The following is a 20,804-nucleotide window of genomic DNA, read 5'->3' as shown; positions in this document are numbered from 1 at the left end:
ATAAACTGAATGGAGGAAAATACACTTATTTTGAGAACCACTTACCTCTTTTTTCTTTTCTACTGATTTAATACTGACAGAGATGGTAGGATTTATTGAAACTGGATCTTCATTATAGACTTCAAAACAAGCACAGCATTAAAAAGAACAATTAAATAAAGAGAACAATGTATTTCTTTTCCATATCTTCCCCTTTCTTTTCACTAACAATCCTTTTCATTAATTCTCTTGTGTTTATATAAGAGACGATAAACATTTTAACAGTATTTGTTTCTGAATGGCTCTTAAACTCTGATTCATTGAGCCTCTTTAAAAAGGTTGAATTTATTTTCCTCACCTAAAGCACCTATAGCTTTGTAATATTGTTCAAGTTTCCAGAATGAGAAATTTCCAGAATAGAAACACAACTTTCTGATAAAGTTCTCTTCAGCATATACCCATTCACACCTTTATTTTAGGATGTTTATTTACTGTAGTATATTATAATGGTATCAGGTAATAATAATTCACCATTAGGATCCAAAATGCCCAACAATACTGTAGCTGCCAGCAGGTACTAACCATGCTTTTCCTAGATATATACAGGTGCCATGAAGACTAAAAAAAACTGGTGTTTGAGGTAACTCAAGGGCCTACATTGCAACTATGGTTGCCCGGGAGAATCTGTGACTTTTTAAAGAAGATCCTTACCTGCTTCAGATCCAAACATTTATGTCATAAGGTGTCAGAAGAGTGTCTGCCTCAAGCTTACCTATTTATGGCTATCCAGCAGAAAACCCAAAAGAAAAACCATCCTACATAATTCCACACCCTCACAATATTCTAAGTTTCAGAGACCTCAAACAGTTCAATCATTTTATTTGCTTGAGCTGACAAACTGCCAACACCTCAAACTGCCCCCTATTTTGAGTTGATTGATATATTCTCACAAGCTCCATTTAACTCAGCCTTTGTTCTTGCTTCTGTTTTTGTTTTTTAATCCCCTAATCAACTTTACATTTATGACCTTACATTTTCTTCTGTTAATAAGCATCCTGCTCTGGGAAGCTTTCTAACCCCAAACCAATCCTCAAATTTTAAGCTTTTTTACTATCTGGATTTCTTAACCTATTAAAACCTTTCTGTATTCAGCTGTCATTAACACACTATTAGACTTGCTGACCATTTTCTGGTCAGCAAGGGCGTCCCAACATTTATTTTTTCTTTCCTTTACAAATACATATTTTAATTCCTTTGGGAATTCTTCAAGCATAAAGTGACCATTACTGTTTAGTGATGCATCTGTTTTGCCTCTAAATTAGAATCTGTCAATAAGAAAAATATTTATCAGGGAAATACTTAAGAGCTGATCAGCTGCTATGATGCTGTAATGCTGATACAATGGTAGTAATGAGTCAGCAGGGCTATTTAACTGTTATCACTTTAAGAGGCTGTATATATAAGAGAGGCCCTGTGAGGGCGCCCCTCCCTCCCTCCCCTCCCCCCTCTCATATAGTTGATGACTGTTTGCCTGACTTTGCCTAGCATGTGTATGTATATATTCCTTGTAGATAAACCATTACTTGTTTACTGTATTTTGCTCCTGGGTAGTCTAAAAACAGTCACACTATGTGCACTCTGACAATATTAAACACCATTCTGAGGGATCTTTGTTGCTGTCTGAGTTTGGCTGTTCACTTCCACATGACTGTTGCCTAGTTTGGGTAATGAAATGTCTGCAAGAAAACAACCAAGCTCAGAGAGAACCAAGGACACCTGAGCTACAGATATTCTTCTTTATCCAAAACATTATATTTTATGAATAATATGGGCCTCAAAGTGAAGTAAAAGATCTTTTCTTAAAGTGGTCTGTGAGGGCAGAGAGAAATTCCTGTTATAATTTCTCTCTATTCGTGAAAGGGTATCTCTACTTCATCCTACCTCTTCCTTGATTTTATGGATCTAGGGTGTGGCTCTGATCCCTTTGCTTCACTTTAGCTATATATAAATTACATCTGTAACTTTTATTTAGTATCCTATTATAGTTATGCTGATTGCTTATTTAGTACACTATGATTATCACTGTTCTTTCTTATGATTTATGATGATTGTATTTTATGATCATGATCATGACTTCTTGTTTACATGTAAACTGAGAACTTATGTACTGGAGGCAAATTCCTTGTGTCAATCACGTTTGCCAATAAAGGATTCTAATTAAATATGAGAGAACAAATTCTGAAAAAACAAACAAACCATAAGGTTTCAAAGTGATACTAGAGGAAGTAAATACTACATATTCCATGCAAAAATCTCTTTTATTTTACATCAATGGCTTCATATGGATGAAGAAAACATTTTTTTTAACTAACCTTCGGTTTCAGATGGTACAACTATTTCATTTCGTAGAAACTTTGCCACTTTTTCTGCCAGACTGATATCGATAGCTGTACTCCAAGTTTCTATATCAGGTATTATAGAATGATCCCTTTGACTTTCTTTCTTCTTATTTTGTTTTTCAGGTAATGTTCCGCACCTTTAAGAGTGATATTTAAATATATATATAAGATTTTGGCTCTACAACATAATTTTTTTATCCCTTTGGTAATCTATGCCCTTACATCCAACTGAATGATGAATTCTTACCTTGGAATATTTTTAAATGGTTCACTGTATGCCTGTCCATTTTGGATATCAGCTGGAGCTCCCTCCGATGAAGAACTATTTGTACACTCAGCACCATCTTTCTCCAGTTTGGGTATGATAGTGGAAGTTTTTCCCCGCGGTTTCTGTGATTTCTAAAACAACAAACCCCACGTATAATTTTTAAGTTTAAAAAATGATTGGTATTCATGGCTTTGCATTAAAATCCTGTTGTGCACCCTTTCAATAGCTGCTATTGCATCCTAGGAAACCTGTCTGCCTAAGAAAATCCTCAACTGCAGAGGCTATATATTTTTGGATTTGGATTAGAATGTTAAATCTTGTGGGAAAATATGCCATCCTATAAAATAGCCTTTAGTACAAATTACAATTTGATAATATAATTGTTTTGAAAAATTCTATATCAAATTTTAAATTTTCCCTTCACAAAAATTGTCCTCTACCGTATTTCCCCGAAAATTTTCTTTTGCCCCCCGAAATAAGCACTTGGTCTTATTTTCAGGGAGGTCTTATTATTTTTGAGGAGCAGGGGGCAGCGAGTGTAGTCACCTCATGGCTGCTGCTGTGTTGCAATATTTTCGGGGAGGGCTTATTTCAGCACACGCGCTCAAAAGCCCAATTGGGCTTATTATCCAGGGAGGTCTTATTTTCAGGGAAACAGGGTATTAGTTATCCAAAGTCTCCATTTGGTTTTAATTATGTTTCTCCTAATAAATTATAGGCCAAGGTTTCATGAGATAGGTACCATTCCTTAGTATTTTTCAGTAGGTTTCTGCTACCTTCTAAATGTACTACATTACAAAGAATGTCCATGGCTATGGAATGTTTAATGCTGCTTAGCGACTGCTCTTCAAGGAGGTTCATTACTTAACATTCTAAAATCTTGACCTCCACCCCTAACAGTGTGCTAATTAATCAGTAAGAAAACACAGAATGATTGCTACAAATATTTTGAATTAGTACTTATATCTGGTAAAGCAAAACTTTCATACACTGTTTCATACTAATTTTAATTTTTCATATAATTGCATGATCGTAAAATAAAAATGCTATAGAAATTTCATACTTTTCAAGCCCAATTAATGCACATTTACTTTGTAAAATATAAAGTGAAGGAAACAGACAGTTCTTGTTCTAGGAGCATAGCAGATCTTTGGATTCATTTTCCTTACGCCTCATTATCCTGAATAAAAAGCAAACACCTCCAAGACATATTTAATATGAACCTTCACCTCTTATACAATCACAATGCACCAATAATTTAATCTGATGCAGGTAAGATGTGGACATAAAGTGCATAACTTTGTCATTAACCATTGCCTTCTCTGGATGCTAAAAGCTTACAGTTCATATTTTGATATCCCTATGTAAAGTTAAGCAACACAGTGGCACAGTGGCTCAGTGGCTAAGACACTGAACTTGTTGATCAGAAAGGTCTGCAGTTCGAATCCCTAGTGCCACGTAACGGAGTGAGCTCCTGTTACTTGTCCCCGCTTCTGCAAACCTAGCAGTTTGAAAGCACGTAAAAATGTAAGTGGAAAAATAGGGACTTTGGTGGGAAAGTAACAGTGTTCCGGCGTTGAGTCATGCTGGCCACATGATCAGAGACATCTTCAGACAGAGCTGGCTCTTCGGCTTTGAAATGAAGATGAGCACTACCCCCTAGAGGACCTATGTAAAGTTAATATATTTTTCTTTTTCAAAAGTAACTATTTCAAAGCTCACTATTTGCACTGTTACTTAGTGGGGAAAGCTGAGGATGAAATATGTTTGTTCTATCTATGCCAATTTTCAGAGATGATACTGAGAAAAAAATAATTTATTTCCTTTGCTGAGTTGGGAAAACAGCCAAATATGTTCAAATGTATGCAGTTATCAAGTTACAGCAGTTGCATCTCTATATGCCGAAGAAAAGAGAAGGGTATAATTCACTAAAACAGCTTTCTCCAACCTTTCTAGGTTGGTGGCCCGGTGTGGAGGGGCAGGGGTAGGGAAAGGGGGGTAGGTTTTGTGAGAGAGGAAGACGTATGCATGCAGTTTCATTAGTATTGGTGGTGGGCAATTGCAACTGCACGTACTTGCCCACCACTCATGCTGCCCAGTTGCGAATAGGCCCCGGCCTGGTGCGTGGCAGCCCACAGGTTGGGGACCACTGCCTAAAGTACAATAGCATTTAGATTTCTGTTGTGACTCAGCAGATTTCTTATACCTCTCCATAGTGCTTTATAGCACTTTCTGAGTGATTTACAAATGTCAGCAAATTGCTCCCTAGAATATGGGTCCTCATTTTACTGACCTCGGAAGGATGGAAGGCTGAGTCAGTTTTGAGCTTGTCAGAATTGAACTGCAGGCTGTAGGCAGAGTTAGCCTGCAATACTGCATTCTAACCACTGCGCCATCACAAACCACACCACAATAACAACAGACAAGATACTATGAGTGTACAAAATCCTAATAGATAGTAACAACCTTATTCTACAAACAATTTCTCAAAAATAAATACAAATGATTTTAAGTGTTTGTTTATAAGCAAACATTCATATTCATATGCGTACATACTGTATTATACGTAAGAATAAAGTCTCCACTATTTTACATATATTAACACACTATTTGCTTTCCTAGAACTCCCAGAAGAATGGAAGAGTGATTGATTCACTTTATGTATATTTATTATACATATATTCACTATGACTCTGAGCATTTTTATTGCTCTGTCAGGCATTTATCTGAGCTGGGAGATATCCAATTTAGAGCTATTTTCTTTCTATAGGCAGATTTTTGTTTGTAGGCATTTTGAGACACTTTGGCCAAGCTCAAAGATTAGCTTTAGACATGCTCAAAATGATTTCAGTTGCTTACCAAACCGCAATTTTGGTCTTGAAATGTGTTGCCGTAACGTCGCTCTAAAATCCACAACGATGAAAGAATGGCAGATGATGATATTTTCACATGCATCATTGGTTGGCAGTCCTGAAGTGTTCCTGTTGTGATGGGATCCTGAATCATTCTTTTACCGGACCATCTGATCATCCATTCAAGTAAGCGAGAGATATTGTTAAATTTAAGATGTATTTCTGGGACTGGTTCATCTTGTTGGGTGACGTCATTCACTGGTCCAGTTTTGCAGATGTATTTTTGAAAGAGAGCTGTTTTAGGGGTAGACCAACATTGAGCAAATGCTGGTGTGAATGTTAAGGTCTTATTGGAATCATGTGAGTCACTGGCTGATTGCTGGCTTTGCCCAAATAAACCTCTTCTTTCAGTAAGTCCCATGACTGAATCACAATCTGAAAGCTCTAAGGGTTGCTCATCAGCTAAAGTTTCTTTTTCACCATCTTTTTTCTTTTTACCCCATACAGGAGCTAGTTTGCAATCACTAAATCCATAACCAAGGGTGTAGCAAGAACCAGCTCTAAAAGCATTTTGGACTTCAGTTCTGAACTGTCGACGTATCAGGGTTGTGTGAACATCAAAAAGAAGAGAATGGAGCTCATGTTCTCTAAGGAGGGCTGAAAAGCATGTCAGAAAAGGAACAGCCGATTCGCTGTGGTTGAGTGGATCTCTTTCAAGCACGTAAGTTAGGAAGAGGTCTATAAACTTAATATATTCATCATCATCCCGTTCAAATTCCCATTCGCCGACTAGAGGCATATGGAGTTCATTGGGAAGGTCTTTATGGGTCCTTTTTTTAACATCTCCTCCCCCACCGTGGTCCTTTAACTTTTCAGTCCGCTCTTTACGGTTGGAAACATCTATACACGAAGGTAGATCCCTACAAAAAAGTGTAAAAAAAAAACCATATAAAAAGCAAATTCTTTTCCTTCTACAAGCATACCTTCTGTATATCCATAAAGGCAAGAAAGGGGCTTTCAATCCAGGAAAGAAAATTAGTGTTACAAAGTAGCTAAGAATAAAATAAGCCTACATGGCACAATGTCAATCATATGCTAAGTCTTATGAAAAATATTAACATACTGAAAAAATGCATTAAATATGATTTTTATCACAATTTCATGCTTATTGTATTCTTCCACTTTAAGGATTTTCTTATGTGAATTGTGTCAGTCCACTACTGCTTTGCTCAAAAATTTTAGCAAAGGGTTCTCTGCCTGGTTACTGGGTGGGCATGGCCATGGTGGGCATGGCCTAGTCAGCCTCCTGCACCACGGTGGGGGTGGCGCATTTTTGTCTCCCTGGAGGCTCTCCTCGAGTCTCCGGGAGGGCGAAAACAGCCTCCCCAGGCTCCGGAGGCTGGAAACTGGTCCATTCCCAGCCTTCCCAAACTTCTGGTAGGCCTGTTTTTCGCCTTCCCTGAGCCTCCATGCACGCCATGCACTTATCTGCATCCAAAACGGGCTGGGTGGGGACTCCTGGGGGGGCAAGGCCAACCAGGAGTGGGATTTGGGGGTTCTCCAAACTGCACAGAATCTTAGCTAGTTTCGGGAGACCCCCCAGCAGCCCACCACTACTTCGCTCTCACTTTGCTATGGGATTGCCCAGCATAAGAGAAGCAGAACAAGGACATGAGGCTTTTAGGTTGTGATCCAATGCACACTTAAATCCAAGTGAGCCAGATGGAGCTTGATGCAAAATAAATGTGCATAATTTCACAGAATTTAAACAAGATGTTACACAAAATAATATTTTCTCCGATTCAAGACAAAATGTTACAAACACCAATGGTGGGTTTCTGCCGGTTCGCACCGGATCGGGAGAACCAGATGGTGAAATGGACCCGGAAGTAACTTCCGGAACGCCAGCCCCGGCCCTGTCACGCTCCACGCTCACCCCCGCCTGCTGGAGAGGTCCAGCGGCACAATCCACCAGACAGCAGAGGCAAGCTCAGGAGTTTTCTCCTGGATTCCCCTCCGTCTTGCCTCCTCCAATCTCCCAAAGTTCTTTCCCCAGCGTGTGATAGTTTTCTACTGGATTCCCCTCTGTCATGTCTCCACCGATCTCCCAAAGTTCTTTCCCCAGCGTGTGATAGCTTTCTACTGGATTCCCCTCTGTTTTGCCTCCTCCGATCTCCCTAATTTCGGCCCTTAATCCTCCAGTTGTCTATTTTTGGGAGGTTTTCCCCTCTCTTCCTTCCCCACTTTCATAGGATTTCCAAAAAAATTTGCCACATGGCTGGGAGCGGTCATGTGACTGAGTGTGCATGAGTGATGTCAAGTTGGCCATACCTGCCCGGTCACATGAGTGCCAAGCCACACCCACAGAATAGGTTCTAAAAAAATTTGAAACCCACCACTGACAAACACTTACTTGGGATCTTCTTGCCTCAGTTTTCTGGCTTCTTCTGTCACCCCAAACTCAGAAAATGAGTCTGTTGCTTCAGCATTGTTACACCCCTGAAAGTTTCTGAAATCTGAAATTGTGCTTCTGCTTAGAGTAGTCCCCAAAGACAACCGGTCATAGCAGGAACCTCCGGAGTCTTGGATGTCTTCTTCCGGTGGCTCCCAGATATTGGTTTGAATGGGCCCTATGTTTCTTATCACACGTTTCATAGTTTTCACATTCTCTTTGTAAGTAGCCTGTAGTACAACCGACATAATTTCTTCACAATTGGGGCCTAACCATAAAGACAGAAAATGTGTTATTGTTTCTAAAGTGGATCACATTAACTAGTCATTTTAACTGAGATTTCAGATAATTCACATTGTATGATAAATTTTATAGGCAGAGGGTGGGTAATACTATTTTGGGCGTATACAGTATATAAAATTTCCCTTAACCAATAATCTAGAGTAATTTATATTAGTTTTCCATTGATAAGAATACTGGATATTATTGTTCACATTTCTTAAAGGAAGGGTGTCAAACTCAGGGCCTGATGGCCAGATCCAGCCCGTGGGGTGCTTAGATCTGATCCATGGGGCCATCCTGGAAACAGCAAAGGACTAACCCACGATGCCTGTGCCAACGAAAATGGAGCTTGCAAGGGCCGTACACAGTCCTCTCAGGAGGCTGTCCCACCTGAAAACGGTGCTCAGGAGCCTATTTTCGCTGGCAGAGCATTTGTGCCACCACAGATGTCTCCTCCCCGACATGAGTGATGTCATGCTGGCCATGCCCACTCTGACGCAACCCTGATATGGCCCTCAATGAAATCGGGTTTGACACCCCTGACTTAAAGACTAGCATTCACACCATGAATTTATATTTTCATTTTTCAAGGTACTTTCTTTTAAAGAAAAAAAATACTGCTTTGCTTTTATTATTTTGATCTTTGTCATACACTGTACCTTTAACTGTGCAATGCCTAAGTCGTTGGTATAGATCATTATATTTATCCCTTAGTGAGATCCTCACATCTTCAGAGCTAGGGAATGCTTTTACCAAAATTTCTGCCACCTGTACAAAATAAACCAGCATGAAAATAGTTACAATTGCTTCCAGATATTTGGTAAAGTTTCCAAAAATCAGTTGCACGCTTGTAAAAACAAACATCCAAAGGTATATAGATCGTTCACAACTTACAAGCACACTGGGACACGGATCGCTGTTGTTGTTGAAGCAGTTGTTAAGCAACATATCTAGAATTGGGTTCGACCGAGTAGGTAGTAACTCGGCCTGCCACGCCCCCGAACCGATTCCCTCGGAGGCGCCATAGGCGCCATCTTATTTTTTGCTTCTGTGCATGCGCAGAAGCAATTTTTTTTAGTACTGTGCCAGAGGTGGGTTCCTACCAGTTCGTACCTATTTGGTAGAACCGGTTCGTCAAATCTACCGAACCGGTTAGAAGAGGTTCCACCAGTGGACCCGGAAAGCAGGCCAGACCTACAGAAGAGGTTCCAAAAATTTTTGAAAGCCACCACTGGTCCTTGGATATGATTATTCTACACTATCATACTCATATTTATAAAACTCAGTGCTCTGTGAAAGGTAAGGATGACTACTGCGTTTGTGGTGCCATCAGAACATTGCGTGTGTTGAAGTTGTTTTAACGCAAACCAAAGATGCCTTTTAAAAAACAAGTTTACATACATGCCAGTGCTGTGTGTGAGGTAATTTAAGGTGGTTCTGACAAGTGTTGTCGGCATATTCATATCCGGTCACATGGGTGGCAAGCCACTCCCATCCGGTCACATGAGCAGCAAGCCACTCCCACAAAGGAGGCCACACCTACAGAGTAGGTTCGAACAATTTTTGAAACCCACCACTGTACTGTGCATGCACACGTAGTGTGTCCCTGAGCAAACTGGCAGTAGCAGCAGCTGGAACCCGCTCCTGAACATTTCCACGTGACTACTTCACTCAATAACCATAATCTTGGCTGCAACCTCCAGTGTTGCTAAGCAAAAGAGCTGCCTACTGAAGGAATTCAGCTCCATATGGAGCTTGAAACCCTCCTGGCAAGCAGCCTTGTTGTTCTCAAACATTTCTGTGAAGGTTTCCATGCATGGAGGGTAAACTTTTCGACGAACTGCCAAAAGAGATGAAATCCTGACAATTTCAGCACTTTTCCTGCAATTCCACAAAGGATTGCAGCTCCCCTCTATCCCGCCCCCCCACTTGCAACCTTTCTTGATGGCTTCCCCATTGACTTACTGGGGAAGTTGGCAGAGAAAATTGCAAATGATGATGACATAATTGCAAGTCACTGGGCAATTGATTGTAAATGTGAGCCAAGCACCCGAAATATAGCCACATGACCAAGGGAGGGGTTGGTGAAAAGTTTTACAATGGTTGGAAGTGCTTTATGGACCATAAAGAACACTTTCCAAGATTGTTTTAACTTTCAATGGTTGTTAAACAGATTAGGAATACCTGTATAAAAAATGCTAAACTCCTCAATCCTGCATACCTTTTTAATTGGTGGTAATTCCCCAATAAGGCTCAGAATGATATCCTGCACAAGTTCTTCAATGTTCATGAACCGAGCAAAAGGAAGAATTCGGCAAGCCCACTCCAAAGCATCGACAGAGTACTCAACTATGCAAGCATCAAATTCGATCCTGTTGGATTCCTAAAGAAAGAACATCTTGTAATTGGCCTAAAAAGTTAGGTACATGAGATCTAAAGCAGAGGTGGGTTGCTCCCAGTTCTGCCCAGATAGGGTGAACCAGTAGTGGCAGCGGACGCTTCTGCGCATGCGCCGGGAATTGCAACCCACCTCTGATCTAAAGCCATTTTTTAAAACCCTAGTCTCCCACAAAAATATGTGAAATATTAAGAGATTTGAATAAAGCTAATATCAATATTTAATATATGAATAAAAGTAAAGATTGATACAGTTCATCCTCCTGTACTTCCTTTTATGAGTAATTCAGGTAAGTTGGATTTAAATCTACAGATCTGCCATTGTGGTGTATTGTATAAACTTTGACTATTATTATTAAAAATATTTCTGGACAACTTTTAATATAAAACCACTCTCAGGGCTCCTTACAAAAATGGAATATAGTATTAATAAATCCGATATGAAAATAAACATGATTATGATCATTTGTAGGTGAAATCCCAAGTAAAGTAGTCAGATATTTTAAGAGATAAACTTAAAAAGGTAAAGTCTGTGGAATTTGAGGTCAGATGGTACTTCAAATAATTGGGGGATTATTACAAAAATGGACCTCTTTCTCATTTAAACTGACTTAGCTTAAAATTTGTAATTAGAAAGAAGAAAAAAGGTGAAAAGATCATCTCCTATACATGCCACTTAGTCATTTGTGGAGGTGGGCAGCTGTAGAAATCAAGTGATAGATGGATAGATGATAGATAGATAGATAGATAGATAGATAGATAGATAGATAGATAGATAGATAGATATGGGGAAAACGAGAGCAAGATGAAGACAGAGAGAGAAATATGACTTAAAAGGTTCATATTATTTTAATTACATTCCAGTTTTCCAAATTCTCCCTTGCCCTTTGATACCGTCTGCAACTATCAGACAATCTTTCACGAACATGAAGCATCCAGCACAATACACATAATTCTCGAAAGCATCCTGCAAGAGAGACATGGAAAAAATTCAAAGTGGAACAGGCAGTACATCAGAAAATAATTCACATTTCTATATTTTCTCTTAAAATTGTTTCTTTATAAGTAACAGCATCTGCAGGCAATCAGTGTATTTTTTTAATGGCTATATCGTTTACTATCATCAGCTTCTTCACTTTCCTTCTATCAATTAAACTTAACTTGGGGCGGGAGTGCTTTAAAGTAAAATGAAAGGAGCATTATGTATGACACCATGACTTCCTAGAAGATGGTATAGAAATTTATCATATGAAAATAAATTTTAAAATGCGTCCCCAATAGATAAAACCTTATTGTATGAGGTAATCAGTATGAAAACTAGGACTGAGAAAATATTTTCATTTTATAGCAACAGAACCAATACATGCTAATTTACAGATATTTACCCTGTCAACTTGATAATAAGCATAATAATAAGCACTTTGTCTCGAGGCTCGTAAATTAATTAGGGCATCTTTTGTAGACCTGACATACCCAACATATTAGTGACAAGTCACATGAACATTTAAATGTTGCCCTTTCACAAGTGTCTTGTGTCAGGAGATCAATAAGATATACTGAAAAGGAATGGAATATCACAAAAATCAGCAACTAGATTGCTTTCATCTTACAACCCAATTTAGTTCTTAGCTTATTAAAATGGAAACCTTCCTTCTTTTAACACACAGACTCTCTACTTGAATGGGCCAGGAAACTTATTCTTCGCCTGATAGCAGAGGAATATGCAAGGAGCCAGATGGGAATCTCCCACAGGCTCTAAATATACTACAGTGATTCCTCGAAAATAAGACAGGGTCTTACTTTCTTTTGACCCTCAGAATAAGTGCTTGGCTTTATTTTCAAGGAGGTCTTATTATTTTTGAGATGCAGGAAGCGGTGAGCATGGTCACCTCATGGCTGTTGCTGTGTTGCAATATTTTTGGGGAGGGCTTATTTTCAGGGGAGGACTTATTTTAGTACATGCACTCAAAAACCCGATTGGGCTTATTATCCAGGGAGGTCCCTTTTCAGGAAAACAGGGTATTAAACATAGATAACACTGTCCTCATATAACACCTAAACATTTTTTAAGTGCTGTTACAGAGAGACAGGCATTTTTTGCTTTGCATTTTATTCTTTTTTAAACATGTATTGGAACTTTTGCAGACACACACCTATAGTTTTACATGACACAGCATCAAAGGTATGGTCTCCAAAAGAAGAAGGCCTTAAGAACACAGTGTGATATTTGGAATACTTAAGCAAATTTTCTGGAAGATCATTTAAAGGAGGAAGAGCACCCTTTTTGTGAATCTGAAATGAGAAAGAGGGACAAAAACAACAGAGGAAAAAGGAAGACACAATATAAATTACAACATGGCATTGGACTGTTTTAGGTAAAACCAACCTTATTATTATTTATTCCTTCCTATTAGGTCAGCAAGCTAAGCAAGGCATCTTTATGGTCAGTAACTATGAACAATCTGGTTTACTGGGACACAAGGTCCTGGCTCAATCTGATCTTCACCACTCAGGGTCAATTCAGCTTGCTGCATATATTTTCTTACAAGGGCAGTTTGTAAACAGTTTGCATGTGTAAGGGGGAAGCAGGAAGGCATCTCATAGGCTTGACAGTGAGTGCAGCTTACGTGTGTGTGTACCTATTACTACTACACTAGAGATTACATTATGGCAATAAAAGTGGCAAAGCATACTTGTTTCTTCTTCTTCATCTTCTGAATCTGCTAATAGCTAACCAGTGGCTTTTTTGCTGGTGACCCGTTCTTTATTGGGGACGGACAGCACTCATGACCATTTAGTGGGACACTGAGAATGTTCTAGGCCAAGGGTTGGCAGTCTTAAACACTCAAAGAGCCATTTGAACCTGTTTCCCACAGAAAAGAAAACACCGGGAGCCACAAAACCCTTCCCATGCCTGACTATTTCCTGAGCGGCCACAAAACTAGTATATGTACTTGAAGTAAGCATTCTGTTTTCTTCTGAAACTTTTCTTTTCTTGAATTTCACCATGTTTGGCCTACCAAGGGTTGAAAAGCTCAAGAAATCACGTTCCAGCGGGTGTCGCACATTGGCGGGTGTAACGCATATTTTGAGCAACAAGGAGCTGCAGCAGAGGGATAAAAGAGCCACATGTGGCTCCAGAGCCGCAGATTGCTGACCCTTATTCTAGGCAATATCACTGTATAAATCTCTTAGATCCTGTAACTTCTAATGAATTAGACAGGTTTCTCAGGATTACTATCTGGCCAGCTTTTGTCAAGCCTAGTTTGTGAAGATCATTTGGAAAGGGAATATGGTTGGGCATTGGCCTTTCTCAGAGAGGAAGCTGGAAGGAGGAGCCAATGGCGCGACGATATGGATGTGCGGTCTCGATGCTCCAAGATGGATTAAGCTTTCTTCTTCTATTTTTTCTTTTATTGTTTTCTGTAACCTATGGACTAAAGTTTTCCTCTTTCATTGTTGTTGGTGTTTTTCTAACTCATTTAAAGATTGGACTCTTTTTTCTAACTTGAAATACAAAAAAGATATTTTTAGAAATACAGAAATTATCAAATACATATGAGAGGATAGAAAAGAAGTTGGAAGACTTAGAGCACATAATAGCAAAATATGATGAAGAAGTTGAAGATGTTTATCAAATGCAAAATGTGGTGGTTGAAACTCAAAAAATCGAAGTGGAAAATGACTATAAAGAGATTAAATTTGCTGATATTTATGGTGATTGGCTGGTTTCTGAAAATAGAAAGAGTGGAATACTCAAAGAGGAATTAAAGAGGAATTAAAGGGAGGGGAAATTTATCCCAGAGGGCAAGATACAGAAGAAGAAGAAAACAAAGAATCTATGGATTTAAAGAGAGAAATCTCATTAGCAATAGCATGGATAACACTACTGACAATCAAAGATAAGCTGATTAAGGAAACAGAAGAAGGGCATCAAGATTACATGAGAGATCTTATAAGCAAGGAGTTGCTAAGAGGAGTCCATACAAAGTTGATCAAGGAGATGATTAGAGGACTGGCACCACAAATGGCAGAAGATATGAGACTGTTTTGCTATTGGAAAGATACAGGTTGATAGATGGAAGAATATAATTTAAAACTAGTTAAACTTAGTGAAATTTATTGACAATAGATATAGTTTAAATAAATAATTGATAATGTTACTAATATATACAATGTGTAGTGTAAGGCTGAGTATAATTAGATATGAATATGGAATGGTACTCATGTAAGAAAGATTAGAAATCCCTTTGGATTATACATAAAGGTTAATAAAAAAGCGGAACCAATTTAGATACAGTTAAAGTTTTGATTATTAGGGGGAAAATGTTATGATAGCAATAGTAATAGCAATAGCAATAGCAGTTCGACTTATATACCACTTCATAGGGCTTTCAGCCCTCTCTAAGCGGTTTACAGAGTCAGCATATTGCCCCCAACAACAATCCGGGTCCTCATTTCACCCACCTCGGAAGGATGGAAGGCTGAGTCAACCTTGAGCCGGTGAGATTAGAACCGCTGAACTGCAGATAACAGTCAGCTGAAGTGGCCTGCAGTACTGCACCCTAACCACTGCGCCACCTCGGCTCATATGATACAGGATATAGTCAAATAAAGGAGGGATAAGAATAACAACATATTTATAGAAATGGGTATAATACAGAAACTGGATGTAAATTTTAAACAGTGATTCGGAAAGGAGGATTAGAAAACTTGGTTATTAAACTGCTAGCCTTGAAGGAGGGAGTTTTTCTTAAGAGAGCATCGTCAAAACCAATCATCCACAGCAATCTAATCTACAACTCTCCTTTTTGGGAATGGTGTAAAGAAGGTGATCAGGCTACAGCTACATTTCTGCATTAAGAGAGGTGAACAGCTTGGAATTTACTTCTTAAGAAATATAGATGACCAAAAAAGCTTTTGCTAAATTCCAATTATTTCCCACTGTTGGAACAGTCAAGCTATTTCAAGTTTTGCTTCACTGGAACATGGTCAACTTGGAAATATGCCAGTGATTATATGTGCAAACAAATTAGGACATACAATTTGAAGATCTAAATAATAAAAAGCAAATAAACTTCACATGAATCATGGCATATGCCTTCCAGACATTATCATTGAAAATATCACATCTAAAAGAAACATACAAGTTAGCAAAATTCTAGATTTAAGGTAGAGAACAAAAAATAAAACCTAGAGCTGTCATAGAAGCCTATGAAATATATCAAGTCCAAAAAGGTTGTCTTCCATATATTATCATCACTTTGCATACTATTAAAAATAATATGTACCTTTTGCATGACTCTTCGTGCATGTTTCAGCCGCGCAATATACCACTGAGCAGCAGCAAAAGAACAATGAGAAGCCCGGAAAAGAAGAAGAATCCGTTGAATAATTCCAGATATTTTCTGTCTGCAGTCTCTCTCTATTCTTAATGGTACATCACCATATTCTTCCTAGATTATTATAAAATTGAAAAGTTTTACAATATGAACATTCCCAAGGAAAGGGTAAGCCCAAAACAAATTACCCATCCTATTTCCCTAATTCCTTTGATTTACTAAAGTGTGAAAAGAAAAGCACTACAGTTTCCTAGTATTTAAAAATGTGTTTTATGATCATATAAATATAGATAAATATATATACTCAGATCTATATGGTCTATAGCCCTGATGGTGAACCTATGGCACGTGTGCCAGAGCTGGCACGCAGCGCCCTCTCGGTGGGCATGTGAGCTGTCACCCTAGTTCAGCTCCACCACGCATATGCGCATGCCTCCTGCCGGCCAGTTGGTCTATGGGTCTCTGCTGCGCAGGCGCAGGGTGGGTGCGGGGGGTGTGTGTGTGCATGCGTGGGGGGGCAATAGAAAAAATTAGCAAGACAAAAAAAAATTAAGAAAATATTCATGCAACACTGAGATGCATACTTCACTCACAAATGTTGGCTGAGGACAATATAAAGGTGGTGCTGGGAGATATAAGCCATTAGGAACCAAGCTGCAGAATTTTCTACTATGATCCTTGGCAAAATCCATCAAAACCTGAAAGGTTTCTGACAGAATGTCTGCTTCTGCCATAACAGCTGCTTTTAATATTTGTTCTACTGAACTAAAAAGGGCATTTGCATCTTCTTCTTCAATAGGATCTAAGACAAGCAAAAAAGCAATAATAATAAATAATGATAATAAAGACAATAATAAATATAAGATTAAATGTAGAAATATATTTTAGTTCAAAACAATAGCGACTCTGAGTTACTAATATAATTTCCAGAGAGTTTTTCATTTGCATTTTGCAACTGTATACATTTCATTTCATTCAGGCTGCATTCTGTATTCTGAATGTCATGGTACATGTGACAGTTTTTACTTTCAAAGAGCTACCTCACTTATATTAACATGGCTAAGGATCTTTGCTAATGCCAGGAAAATTTTATTCAGAATTTTGATGAGTCTATCAGTTGCTGCATTTGATCCAGAACAAAAAATTGTGGAGCCTTTGTGTTGCCTCTTGCTTAAAATTTTTAACAATAACAATATCACTAGAATAAAAAGATTTTAATATCTCTTTTATAACAATGGCTTATTATGTTAGTTGTAATATTCAGTATATTTCCAGACAAACACTTATAGTGGTGTAACACAAGTATAAGCACAATATTAGTGAATCTAAATATAGAAAAAAAATCTCCAAAAATCATTCATATAGACCAATAAAGTACAGAAAAGGCTTCAGTGAAAAAATGACCAGCAAATTTGATATGTTATTTGATGACACCTTATTAGTAAAAATGAATGATCATAAAATGAGAGCTATTAAACTAATATGTGTATGTTTCTAAAAATCTTTAGAAAATTATCAAAACTTTATTAAAGACATGGCACAGGTATATGAAATACTTGAAGAAATATTTTACCTCTATAAATCTAGTTCAGGAATATATACATTGATAAAAAAATTGTATAAGAATATTTCATCATTTGGAAGAATTGATAGCATGTTGCTCTTGTGAATGTGTATTAAATAAATATGTATAATAAGAAAGGCATAAAAATATTTAAGGATAATTCCAACTTCTTTTAATCTGGAAATCACACATTTGTATAAAGGTATTAGAAATATAATACAATAACAAATTCATATAAAAAACCTGTGCACCTGTCAGTTGTTTGTATCTGAGGTTTCCTTGATTTGTTGTTTCATTGTTGACAGGCTGACCCAAAAAAGATTGTAGCTTTTCTTGAAAAATGTTTGTTGGAGTCAAGTGTAATGGTAGGAATAATTCCACGTTTCCTGACCTGAAATTGTATCAAAAGTACCAGAGTAGCTTACTTCAAACTATTATCTAAATGGTCTCTGCTTAATCATAAAGGGAGTTTACTCAAGGGAATATTTTGCAAAAGAAAAATATTGATTGACGCAAACAATATTTGTCTCATTCAGTATAATATGAAACTCTAAAAGAGGTAATATTGCACAACAACATCAGCAAAAGAAACCTATTTGGAGGGGGGGGAGGGTTCCTTTGAAATCTTAGATAGAGATGTTTCTTACTGACTTGTAAGATTATTGCAACTATCACTTCATCCATTGTAACTGTAAGGACAGAATGCCCAATTGCCATAGATTATTAACACAATATCTGCTGGGTGGCAAAAATAGAAATTATATCCGTAACTCAACAAGGATTGTAATCTCTTAATAATCTGTGTTTAAAACATCAAAATTATTATTCTTTATCTAGGGATCATCTTTGAAGTTTCAAGATATACGATGAATCTCAGACAAGCCAGCTACTTACACAGATTACTACTAAGAGGCCAGTATTTATGGCTGAATCACTACACTGCCCAAAACTATAGTTGCTTACCTATTAGTTACCTATGGTAAGCAACCATAATTGGTTGGTTTGAAATATGCTATGGCAAAACCAAGTAATGTTTATGAGCTACATCACACAATGTGCTAGCAACCTTGTATCATAACATGTCACTAAAATGGAACCAACAGTGATGGGAAAATAGTACAAAAAGAAAACTGCTGTTTTTCTTTCATTTCTATCTGAAGTGGTCCAACAAAAAACTAAGTAGAAAAGTTCATGCTCTATATTTTTAAAAAAAATCTGCTAGATTTGGTAAATATTACTGATTTTAGAGTTACTAACACACACATACAGAGAAAAATACAAAGCTTCTACATCCATCCATCCATCCATCCATCCATCCATCCATCCATCCATCCATCCATCCATCGTATCCATCCAGTCAGCCAGCCATAGTAGTTAAAGTGCTAGTTCATGAGCAGGAAAACCAGGTCTTTGTCCTCCCTTAGGCACAGAAACTAAATTGATGATTTTGGTCATTTTATTTCTTTCGGGATTACACTGATAAATCAAAAAATATCTACCTATCAACCTGCCCTTGACCATTATGGTAGCTTATGTTTCTTAACTTTCAAGTGGAGGCCTTTATCCTGCAATAGATAGATTCAGGATGATAATGATGATGGTATTTATTTATGATAAATATCTATTCATGGTAAATACTATAATACCAATTCATGATAAATAATTATACATTACTGCTTATATATATATATGACTAACCTTGCTAAGTTTTTATTACTTTGACAATATAGTTGATAAGCCACTCCGATTGAAACAGCCATTTTCCAGTCTCCAAGTTTCTGGGCTAGCCACACAGCTTCTGGAATTAGTCCACCGATGAGCAACAAATCAAGAGTATATTCTACAGTCCAAGTACAAGACAGGCCATTATCCCTAACTGCTTCGGTGACTCTGGAATGTTGCAGAGGAATAATACGATGGCACCCATCTATAATAAAAAAATGTACTTGTTGTGAGTTTATTTTATTAAATTGCTCAATGGCCAATCCTTTGCAAGCTTACTTAAAAGTAAGACCAAGTGAGTTCTGAGCCTGTTTTCAGATAAGCTGAACACAACCATTAGAACTGTAGATCATTTGCATCAGATATCCAATCCACCAAACATCCTACTTTTATCACAGAAATTTAGACAGGCAGCTACAATTTTCAGTTCTGCAAGAACAGGATCTGTCACATTGGATGCATTTTTCATTTAGAGAAATGTCAGAGATAAGTATTATGCCATTAGTTTACTTAAAAGAGAAAAGGAGCAGCTAAATAGACTAGATAAATTATAGGTTAGGAAATAACTACAAAATACTATCCAATATCCAATAAAATCCAATCCAGGTTTTGTGCATTTCTATAGGGCAGGAGGAAGGAGATTACCTCTTAATACAGCTGTGTCATTATAGCAGTAAGCAAGCATATGAGACAATATCAAAAGGTACCTGACTTGATATGAAGTGGCGGTAAGATACCAACACTGTGTGGAGGATGTATATAAATTGGCTCATTAGTGAAATAGGCTGCCATGAATCGGGCCAAAGACTGAATCACTGCCAGAGCAGCTTCAGTGTGAATATCTTTTATCCATTCAGCATCTAAAATGAACATTCAAAACAATCTGAGATAACTGAATGAAGTAAAAAGCTCAAAATAAAGTGATTACTGTTCAGCATGTAAGAATCCTTTGGTCTTTCAGAAACAAAAGTCAAAGACTGCAATCTTATACTAATATAAGTCTTACTGATCTTAATGGAACTTACTTCAAATAGAAATAATAACAAAAGTTAACAATAAATGATTTGTGTTGCCCAACACCAGAATAATCCTGAGCAGCTCACAACAGGAAAATAGAGTACACAATGAGTAAGAAGAGAAACCAAGTAAGAACAAGCAAAAATAAAGTTCAAAAATGTCACCCAATATCATAAATATATACATCCTACAAAGGGCTCCAATCAGGTTAGATAGGACTATACTGAACCCCCAAATAGCGACATGCAAAATATTTTGAAGTGAACCATTCTAAATTTCAAATTTCGCCTTGTTTTAATGCATGACAATCAGTGTGCTTTAGGAAAAAAAGAGTTGTAGCAGGTATGCTGGTAGTTATCACAAGATAATAGCCATTTAAGTTTTGAAGACACTGTACAAGTAGTCCTAGGCTTGTTCAAAGTTACAACAGCATTGAAAAAAGTGACTTATGACCATTTTTCACACTTATGCCCGTTGCAGCATCCCCACGGTCATGTGATTTACATTTGGATGCTGGACAACTGGTTCAT

At 37.7% G+C, this 20,804-nt stretch overlaps 1 protein-coding gene across 6 annotated transcripts in view; it reads right to left on the bottom strand.

Moving 5' to 3' along the window:
• Nucleotides 1-20,804, bottom strand: part of CPLANE1 (ciliogenesis and planar polarity effector 1) — a 70,469-nt gene that overhangs the window by 32,247 nt on the left and 17,418 nt on the right. For all 6 annotated transcript variants that reach the window (XR_004254975.1, XM_032213230.1, XM_032213233.1 and 3 more), the window contains exons 17-30: nucleotides 19,965-20,117; nucleotides 19,234-19,462; nucleotides 17,787-17,926; nucleotides 16,565-16,773; nucleotides 15,921-16,085; nucleotides 12,783-12,921; nucleotides 11,487-11,596; nucleotides 10,454-10,615; nucleotides 8,892-9,000; nucleotides 7,912-8,218; nucleotides 5,506-6,418; nucleotides 2,626-2,777; nucleotides 2,352-2,515; nucleotides 46-119 (exon numbers count right to left, since the gene is read on the bottom strand). Coding sequence is in view for 5 of the 6 variants with exons in the window: in XM_032213230.1 (XP_032069121.1) it covers nucleotides 46-119; nucleotides 2,352-2,515; nucleotides 2,626-2,777; nucleotides 5,506-6,418; nucleotides 7,912-8,218; nucleotides 8,892-9,000; nucleotides 10,454-10,615; nucleotides 11,487-11,596; nucleotides 12,783-12,921; nucleotides 15,921-16,085; nucleotides 16,565-16,773; nucleotides 17,787-17,926; nucleotides 19,234-19,462; nucleotides 19,965-20,117 (3,026 nt within the window). In the remaining variant the exon portion in view is untranslated. The remainder of the gene's footprint in view (nucleotides 1-45; nucleotides 120-2,351; nucleotides 2,516-2,625; nucleotides 2,778-5,505; nucleotides 6,419-7,911; nucleotides 8,219-8,891; nucleotides 9,001-10,453; nucleotides 10,616-11,486; nucleotides 11,597-12,782; nucleotides 12,922-15,920; nucleotides 16,086-16,564; nucleotides 16,774-17,786; nucleotides 17,927-19,233; nucleotides 19,463-19,964; nucleotides 20,118-20,804) is intronic.

This window comes from Thamnophis elegans, chromosome 3, assembly GCF_009769535.1.
Source record: "Thamnophis elegans isolate rThaEle1 chromosome 3, rThaEle1.pri, whole genome shotgun sequence".
Lineage (NCBI taxonomy): Eukaryota > Metazoa > Chordata > Lepidosauria > Squamata > Colubridae > Thamnophis > Thamnophis elegans.
This window is presented reverse-complemented; position numbering and strand designations above follow the sequence as displayed.